Source organism: Salvia splendens, chromosome 6 (assembly GCF_004379255.2).
Source record: "Salvia splendens isolate huo1 chromosome 6, SspV2, whole genome shotgun sequence".
NCBI lineage: Eukaryota > Viridiplantae > Streptophyta > Magnoliopsida > Lamiales > Lamiaceae > Salvia > Salvia splendens.
The window spans coordinates 17,940,873-17,951,023 of NC_056037.1; the positions used below are offsets into that span (position 1 = coordinate 17,940,873).

Sequence of the window (10,151 nt, forward strand, 5' to 3'; positions counted from 1 at the left end):
AGGTAATTTAGGTTGAAAGTAATGTCCATGTGTAGCGTTATATTCATTCCTAATTTGTACTGTAAATACTAAATACTATTCTTATTATATATTCGTTTATTTACAAAACAATATTTTGCTTGATACTCATATTCTTTAATTTTTTTTTCTAAATCAACGTAATTCAACTTGGCCAATTATAAAAAGTGATCATATTGATCTGCAAACAAGTACTCCATATAAGCCATTCTATGTGCTACTAGTGTGTAAGTATTTTTTATTATTCTATCATACTACATAATTAATGAAATTTTAGTTTTCCAAAATTTCATGATGTATAAACTTATTTATTGCTCCTTATTTAATTGTTTTTTGAATAAATTCTTGATTTTTCTCGATACTTGACTATTAACAAAATGTTTAATTTGTCAATTAATTTGTAAAATTTTTGTTAAATTGAATATTAATTACTCATCTACAAAAACAAACTCATGAGAAGACGAGTTTTAATGAAAAATTAATTAAGTAAAAAAGAATGATAAGAAGAGTCAAAAGTGAGATAGAAGTTGAAAAAATGGATAAAGTATGAAAGAGAAAAAAAATGTGGATAGAATAGTGTTAATAATTTGAGAATAACTTTACTTTTAGATGTGAATCATGTGACCTACTCCCTCCATTCCATAGTAACAGGGGCACTTGTTTCCGGCACGGAGAATAAGAAAGGGATGTTTAGTGTTTTAAGTGGGATTGTTAATTAAATAGATTAAGTATTTATTTTCCTTTTATTTTAATCAACTAAAACAATTGAGCACACCCCCTCCCAAATTCAAACCAATTGAGCAGCCACACTCCAACGAATTCGGTGCCCTAGTTCATCAATCTTCTCTCCCTCTCATCGCCCTCCATCTTTGCTGTCAATGGAATCTGAAATGAGCCTCATCGTGCAGGATACTCCCCCTTGGCGTTACCGTAGCCGCAGCCCTCCACTCCGGCGTAACGTGAATCGGTCTTTGTTCAGAAGAGTTATTGTCGCCCCGAGTTCAGATTTTGAAGGTTCAAGGTCCGATCCAGTTGTTTCATTTAGGGAATCGGAGACGGTGGTGCCGGTGGGAGGAGAATCCTCCGCAGATCCAGCTGTGCTACAAAATGCAGCAAATTGGGTATCAAACGATAGGTTTGTTTCTCATTTTTTCATAAATTAAAAGTTTAAAGTAAAGGGAACGAAAAATGTAAAGAACAGGAACAGGAACAGAAAAAGAAAAATGAGATGGGAATAGAGAAACAAACCTGTCATTTGATGTCCAGTTTGCTGCGTTTTGTAGCATAACAGAGGATACTCCTCCAGTGCCGGAGACTCTGTATCCGTTTGAGGACTCTGGTACGGTGGAGACCGTTCTACCGTTCGAAGACTCAACCGCGGTAGTGCCGGAGATGGTTTTTTTTGACGATTCCGACATGGTGGTGCCAGAGATGATTCCTCCTTGTGATGAAACTGACACGGTGGTGCAGGAGACTGAACTCTCATTTGACTTCTCGCAGTCATTTTTGCCCACATCGACAAAGGTACTTTAGTCTCTTGTTTTAGTGAGACTCGGGTTTCTTATTTGTGTTGAACGAGTGTCTCATTAAGTCTAATTGCAGATTTGTGCACAGATTTATGAGGCAGGTGATAATCGAATTAAAAAAATGATTCCTTATAATTCAGAGAGAGTTGTCATGGATTTTCTAGCAATATATTGGCCTGGGATGTTCATCTCACCACAATCAGGTAAGTATGACTTTGAATGTTGGGTTTTTTAGGGCAATACAGTCATTGCAACATCAGACTGCATGCAAGAATTTAGATGAATTAGTTCAAGCTGTGGAGAAATCTTTCAGTGATTTAGCTCCTCATACATTGGATAATGTTTTCCTATCTCTGCAAGGCTGTATGATGGAGATAATGAAGGTTAAGGGACAAAACAAATACAAAATCCCACATATGGGAAAGGCAAGCCTCAGGAGACATGCCCAACTTCCAACCAATCTTGAAGTTCCCGTGGACCTTGCCATTGAGACCATTGAATACTTGAAGACTATGGGCTGTACTGAAGGGCTTCATATAATATCCCAAGCTTTGGGTATTCAACAGATAGGAGGGGCAGGTGTAATTGAAGGGGCTGAGCATGTTGAAGGGGCTGAGCATGTTGAAGGGGTTGAGCATGTTGAAGAGGCTGAAGAGGTTTAAGCTATGGCAATGCACATTATGTGTTTTTTAGTGAAAAATGGTAGTGCATGTTAGATTTTGTTAAGCTAAAGGATTGCATGAGTATTGCATTATGTTGACAAATATAATGCATAAATCATGCATATTTTTTTAAAGCTTTTTGAATGGAAATTATTTTGTATGTAGACATGAAATAGTAATGCAAAACCTGTTCAACCCACCCATCAAATTGCTATACAAAATCCACCAATAATGCACATAATGCACAACAACCAACAACTAGCAAACAGACAGCCAACCAAGCACAACAACCAGCAAAAAACAAGAAATGAGCAAGTCATAACAATTCATCCTGTTAGAACAGAGGGGGGTCTCAAATCTAGATTGAGATAGATACTTGTAGACTGAAATCTTTGGAGACTGAAATCTTTCAAGCCCACATCACAAAGCTCATACACATTTGTCATCGCACCAGCCTTCTCCCACCGAACATGGTTGCACATATAATCAAAGGAGGTTCAACGTTAACAGATCTGTACCAAAGATATGGAGTAATGAATAACCAAAAAGAAATCAGACTCAAAACGCATACAGAGAACTGAATCAAATAAAGATAAGGAGTAATGAATAACCAAAATTGATCGATTCCAACTCATATGGGACACAGAAACTCTTAACCTGAGGCAAATTAGGATCCAACGTTAACAGATCTGTACCGTGCCGGGAACCGCGGGATTGGCCACCAATTTCCCGCTCCTCTTCAAGCTCTTCAACAGATCTTTACCGTCCCGGGAATCGCGGGATCGGCCACCAATTGTCCGATGTGTCGGCGAGGGGGCTGCGTGGGTTTGACCACCGAGGGAATCGCAGGTTTACCGGGTCGGCAGAGGCGTGAGAAGGCGACCGTGACATCTTCGCGTTAGATTAGAGTTCTCTGAACAGAACGGCGGTGGAATTGATGGAATTTTTGGGTGAGACCGAGAGAGAGAGAGAGTAGGGTTTAAGATGGAGAGAGAGTGGTTCTGCTGCAAATGGGTGAGGTCGAGAGAGAGAGCAGGTTCCTCATTTTCCATTTCTTTAATTTTGTTTTTTTAATGTTAAGTTTAATAAGGGATTTCATTAATTAAATCTTTTCATTAGTCATTAACTGCCCTAATTATTTCCTTTTTTAGAAACGACTCTATTACTATGGAACGGACGGAAATGGAAAAACGCCCCTGTTACTATGGAATGGAGGGAGTACTATTTTTTGTGGACACCTAAAAATGAAAAAAATGAGACTATTTTCGTGTATGGATAAAATATTAAACTGTTGATTTGCTTTAATACTGCAATCAGTCAGGATATTAACATCGACATAGCTTGATGACATACTTATACGATACTATCAAAATATCAACCAAAATCACATACTCCATCTGTCCAACAACACTTTTGGTTGAGTACGAGTTTTAATATATAAATGGTAAAGTAATAGAGATGTAGAAAGAAAAAGTAAACTAAAGTATTGTTAGTCTTTAATACTCCCTTCGTCCCATAAAAATATGTGCATATGAAATTATACGGAAATTAATGCGTGGTTGTAAAGTAAGAAAGATGAGAGGAATGGTAGTTAAAGTAACGTTAGTGAATCAATGGAACCTACATTATTATTATTAGTGTTTAATGAGTTATACTGATGAGTTATAGTGGTATAAGTTGTAAACAAATTGATGTATATAGTAAACAGTTGGAGACAACTTTTCATAAATGGAAATGTCATATTTTTATGCGACAGACGAAAATAAAAATGTATAAATTTTTATGGGACGAAGGGTGTACTATTCGAAAATTGTATTGTTGTCAAAATGTTATTGACTTTTTCACTAGAAAAATGAAATTGACATTTTCCAGTGCATTTAAGCATATTATTGTAATATAATTCAAAAACATATCAATTCATTACATAAACATTATGTTAAAGTATTTAAGATGTTTTGGTACCAGTTTTATCGTATTTTTACTAACAATATAATCGGTCATATCAGTAAACAACACAAAAAATATATCAATTATTTTTAACATCAATATTATTAACATGTTTTAGATACCTTGGTTGATTCACAGTAAAATATACAACTGCTTCCTGTATTAAAAAGGTGAAACTGTGTTCTGATATCATGAATCCAAACCCGAATTTCTGAAGTAACAACCTAACAACCCATACACAATCACCACATTTACACGATGAGCAGATGATTACTAGCACATACACTTCCCGGAAATCGCAACAAATCGTGCTACTCACAGGCTAGTTTCGTCCCAAAACTGGTCAAGCAGATCGCGAAAGCCTGGAAGGCTGAGAGAGGCCGCCGATAGTCCATTGTGAAAGTATCATCTCCTACCTTGCCAAACTGTAGCAGCACTGTTTCCTCATCACCCCTCCCACAGGGCTGACTTTGATCGACTGTCGCAACCAGTTGGAAGTTCTTCACTGATGCCACGGTTACTCTGCCATGGAAATTCAAGCACCAGCATTCCAAGTGCTCGTGCCATCTTGGCGCCTTGTTTTTCAAAATTGTGTGCCCTGGGCTGGAGCATTCGGGCTGCTTCATTTTCAAATGGTCTTGATAGGTGGTGTCACATGACTGCTGCTCACTCGAGACTGGACACGTGAGTGAGCACACCATCCTCCGAGGCCCTCTTGACTTCAAGAGATTAAATTTATACGAGACGTGCCCCACTTTGAAGTTTCCAGCTGGGACTTGCGGGCTTATTTGCTTGCTTGCCACACGGCGCCCAGATTTACTGTTTGATGGTTTGGCTCCGTTGTGTGGTGGCTGGCTATCATATACTGTGAAATTGGTGCCTAGAAAATCTGACCTGGCACCACGCAGGTGAATCTGTGTTATTACTTACTCATCAAGAAACGCCGAATTCTTACAAAAATTCCAACAAGAAATTGCATTTATCAAATAGGAGTGCCAAATACATGGGGAGATTGAAATAAGAGGATTGTGAAGGGTGATCAGATAAATGAGCATGAAACTTACAAGAACTTCTAATGTTGAATTCTTTTAGTTTCAACCACTTGTGAAAATCATATCAAATTGCTAGCAGATAGGTATTAAATACTTCCACCAATAAAATAGTTGTACAAGACACTGCATCACCAAAAAAACTCAAAATTGTTATTTCACACTGGAACAAGTAAAGAGTTGGGTGGCTAGGAAGTAGACTGGAGCCGTGCCTAGTTGGAGTCTAGGTAGAGCTTAGCAAAAGCCAGACAAGTGCCTTAATAAAAAGTTATCTTACAGTACTCAAGAAGAACCAACTCTTTTAGTTGCAAATGCATTATACTACTGTTTAGCACTCATATCAAATTATGAACTGATAAAGTAATGTGGGACCAGCAAGAAGTGAGAGGTTGTCTGGATGCCCAGAAGTACCAGATGGAAATCCTAACCTTAATTTTCCAACATAGGCTTTACTTCCTTGAGATAAATCCTTGGGATCTAAAGATATGACGTATTCGGTGCGTGCCCCATTTTTGTATCTCCGTGCTGCCAAGAGAAACTTCCCATTGTGTGTGAATGCTGTCACAGGAATAGAAAGAGAAATATGAGCTTTTAACTGTAAAAGAGTTTTGAGAAATAAGTGGACACAAGTTAGGGGATGTGGACATGATTTCTGCTAAAATGGAGCATAAGACGTCCGATTGGCATACTAAGTTGAGCCTACAAAGATCAAAAGCATCTAGTGCCATATCCATGTCTATTAAGAGTTTAAATCAAATTATACCTTTATCCATATAATTAAGTGACAGTGATCCATCCCTTATCTATTCATCTCATGCACTTGAGGATCACATTTACCGTAATGAGGCAACGATTAAATCCTTAAAGGTTGTTTGAGAGCTTATAAGCTGTTAGAAGGTGCTTGGTAACATTTTCTATACAATGGTTCCAAAATCAACTTCAATAAAAAATTAAAAATAAAGCTTAACAGAGAGTGAGAGGTAATAGTAAACTCTTCCTGAATTGAATTTTATTTAAAACTTTCTTAAATTTGGCCATTTAATTATCAGACTCAACATGTGAAGAGTTAAATAATGTTACTCTATTCATTAACACTCAGCAAAGATTACCACCTACGTAGTAGTATTAAACTATAAATACCTTAATATTTATGAACATACTAGATCTGTTAGATATGCTTAGCTAGAAACCCTCCAACTCTACTATAGCAAAAGAAATTATTTGAATCAGGAACAGGCCGTGAAGAAATGTTAATAGCTGCAAAACTACAACGCACTTTCAGCACAATAAACAGCCTCCATCAGTGGAGCCGAGATAGTTCAAGGTGACAAGACATGACACTTCCTCAAGCACATTTATCAACTTAATTGTACTAGATCACCTAGTAATTGAGTTTGGTAACAGTATAGGGACTTGTATTTTTCTTTTAAAACTTTGTCTCTCTCCCAAAAATAGATCTTTAAGTTCTTTAATCAACTTCCAGTGAGTTTCAGTATTGCTATCTGACGATCTTATGGTTGGACAGCTAGGTGGTTTACATCTCCTCGTATCATAATTTCAAGCCCTTCTTTGGCGCACGCTTTGCCTGTGTATGACTTAATAAGCCCACACACAATTTGATATACAATAACACATTTGAAATTCATAAAATGAAACTTGAGGTAACTAGTAGGAGATATCAAAGAATGAAAACAAGAAGCTAATACAGAACCACTCTCAGCAGTAGACGTCTATATTCAAGTTTGACTAAATCAACAAGCACTTAAATATTAAGTAGAGAGACTGGCATTAGTCCTGACCAACCAACGCTGACTTAGAAATTTCATAATGGTCCCTCTCTGACCAACTCTAGAGATTAACTAAACTAGACCAGAAAAAATTCTTTAGCCAACCCCCAAACTTGCCTTGAGCCTAAAAGTACAATTCCCTGAGAGATATAATATGGGAAAGGCAATTTCCCAATCAAAATGTAAATTAAGTGTTTCATGGTTCGTCATAATAATTACTTGGCAGTTATCTTTAAAACATCAAAGTTGAGAAGCAGGCTACTAACATGGTGTGAGAGCAAGAGAGAGGTAAAACGTTGAATTCTTCTTGTCGCGTTTTATGAGGCATTGAAGTGGACCGTCCCGAGGCCCTGGCTGCAATTATAACATCGGATTTCCAGAAAATGAATTCTACCCACATTCATTAGTAAAAATACCAAATACTAATTACAAGGAGAAAGAGATGGCGAAGGCTATTGATTTCTCCAATATCATTTTCACAATAATACCCCATGAAAAATGCCCAACTTTAGAGAAATACAGAAGTTGAATTTAGCTATAATTATCTCCTCCGCTTCTATTGCAACAATACCGTAATCGTCCACACGAACGCACCAACACAATCTAAGATAAAATCGTTGAATAGCATAACAATTAGAGACGAAAACTGCAAATATGGACCTTTTTGAGAGAAGAGGGAAAGGTAATTGTGCCGAGGCGGCGGAGGGAGGCGGTCTGGACTGCCTCAGCGGTGGCGTCCCTCCACCGCTTGCAGACGCAGGCGCATGCGACGACGTTTCGGCGCTGTGGCCATTGATTCTCGCTCGATTCCACTCTATTGATTATATCAGCCAGAAGCTCGGGAAGCATCCCCGTCCACGGCCCCGATTCCGATTCCGATTCCGATTCCCCAGGCGACACGACGCCGTTTCGCAGCTGATGCCGCAGCTGATTTTCCCCCCTTGGCTTCTCTTCCTCATGATTACTACTACTAGTGATGGATGTGATTTCTGTTGATTTAGATTCTTTATAAGATTTCGAAAGTGAGAAGAAGGAACGATGATTGATTTTCCGCCTGAGTGACATGTCGATTCCGGAGAGAGAGAGAGAGATATTTAGAGAGAGGACAGAGAAAAAGCAACCATGTGATGAAGGTTGACAGAATATGGCGGATAAATTGGGTAATAATAATAGAGGTACACTACTGTTACATAACTGACCAATGGTCGTAAGCTAAACTTACATCAATATTGAAAAGTCAGGTACGTGTGACTTTTTAAGTGGTCTGTGTGTTATAGTGTGGGACAGATGCGTAACGAAATAGGTTGTTGTATAAGGACCCGTTCACTTTACTTGAAATGCCCAGATTTGAGTTCAATTAGGGGCAATATCTTTCTCAGCTTTATTTTTTCAATAAGCATTGACACGAATAACCCGATGGGAAAGCCCGTAACCAGAAGGGTTAGGGTTGAACTTTTATAACCTGAAAAAATCATATCCCGAATAGTCCGTACCCGAATGGCCAGACAATCCGAACGGATTGGCCGGATTGATATCCCTAGTTAGTCCTCTACGTCGTCGTTTACAACTCATGTTGTAACCTCTATTAGTAGGGGGCCGAACCCCAGCTATGCTTTGGTATCCTAATTTTGTCAAAATAAAAGTATTTATACTTATGCTGTCACGTATGATGAACTTTTATACTATAGAATAGCTGAAGTAAAGAACTGTAGAGATTTATTTATTGTTAAAAATGACTGTTTAAATGAGACTTTTACACGCATGCATAAAACTAGTACCAATTGTCCTCATTCTTAATACTATTATTATTAATCAATATTAATATTATTATTTTGATGTTATAAATTAATAATTAATTTATTTTTTAATATCATTCAAATAGACTTAATTATATTTATAGTTATAACTAAATAAAATGCAAACGCATATTGTACAAACTCCAAACTTTTTAACACAGTGTCAACACAACTTCAACATAATATCAACATAGTGTAAAATTTCAAGATTTTGATGTCAACACAATGTCAATACAATATCAACACAATGTCAGCACGGTGTCAACCGTTGACACGGTGTTGATATTTTCTGTTGCTATTATTTTATAATTTGTTGACATTTTTTAACTGTCCAGATCATAGTTTTGGAGTTTGTACAATATTTAGAGTTTGCATTTGATCATATTCCTATAACTATATTTAATTATTAAAATAATATTATTTTTATAATAATAAAAGTTAGTAGTAACTAATAAATAATTTTAGTATAATTATTTAAATAATCATATAATATTATATAATTATTATTATTATTTTATAATCCACTAAATGATAATTAATTAATATAGTCTTGATAAAAATTTAAAATTGTGAGTTGTATTCATAAAGAGTTAAATATTTTTAGTTAGGTGTTTCAGTATAAAATAATTTAATAACAAATATTCAATTGATTTAATTACTTTAAATAATTAATTTAATTAGGTGTTTTGTTCTTGATTTATATTATGAATGCAATTAGATGTATGTATAAAACACTAAAAAGAAAGTAGAAAAAGAAGAGAAAAGAAAAAAGATGAAACATAAATTAAGGAGAAAAAAAGAAAGAAAAAAGAATATAAAATACTAAAAAGAAAGAAGAAAATGAAAAAAAAAGAAAGAAGAAGAAACAAAAGAAGAAAAATAAATAAGAAAGGAAGAAAAAATAATTCTCATGTTTGGTATTACTTAATTGAAATTTTCAAAAATGTCATCCATAATCAAAATATCACATGTTCTGTATCTAGGATTATTTTTATCATGTAATACCAAAAATGATATAAAATAAAGATCAAGTGTCATTTATATGTAAAAGTAAAAAATTAGGTATCATTTATATGGTTCACTATATTCTTAAAGCATCAGTTATATAAGTTTGTTATTATATTATTGCTAAACGCGTATAAACATATACGTATATAGATTTTAGTTAAAACAACGTTCAACGGTTTTGTATCATGGAAGTCTATCATGATCCCTCCGATAAGAAAAAGGTCAAACCAAATTTGTGCGGTATATCTTGGTCTATCGGATGATTGCTTTTAGAAGAGAACAAAGAGTCGTTCAAACTTGAGGGTGGACTTCTTAAAAATTACTATTAACTAGAATATAATAGTTCTTCTCTCCCCAT

General features: G+C 35.9%; 1 protein-coding gene and 1 long non-coding RNA gene across 2 annotated transcripts; both read right to left on the reverse strand.

Annotated features, from left to right (window-relative positions):
- Positions 1 to 2,394: 2,394 nt before the first annotated feature.
- Positions 2,395 to 3,192, reverse strand: LOC121807467. Its single transcript, XR_006051823.1, has 2 exons — positions 2,864 to 3,192; positions 2,395 to 2,718 (listed from the first exon to the last, which is right to left on the reverse strand). It is a non-coding gene; the product is annotated as an uncharacterized LOC121807467 (long non-coding RNA).
- Positions 3,193 to 4,294: 1,102 nt separating this feature from the next.
- LOC121806523 (tubby-like F-box protein 7) lies at positions 4,295 to 8,104 on the reverse strand. Its single transcript, XM_042206587.1, has 4 exons — positions 7,650 to 8,104; positions 7,256 to 7,343; positions 5,631 to 5,760; positions 4,295 to 5,047 (listed from the first exon to the last, which is right to left on the reverse strand). The coding sequence occupies exons 1-4, from the start codon at positions 8,052 to 8,054 to the stop codon at positions 4,465 to 4,467; spliced, it is 1,206 nt and encodes a 401-aa protein (XP_042062521.1). The 5' UTR covers positions 8,055 to 8,104; the 3' UTR covers positions 4,295 to 4,464.
- Between the last annotated feature and the right edge of the window lie 2,047 nt (positions 8,105 to 10,151).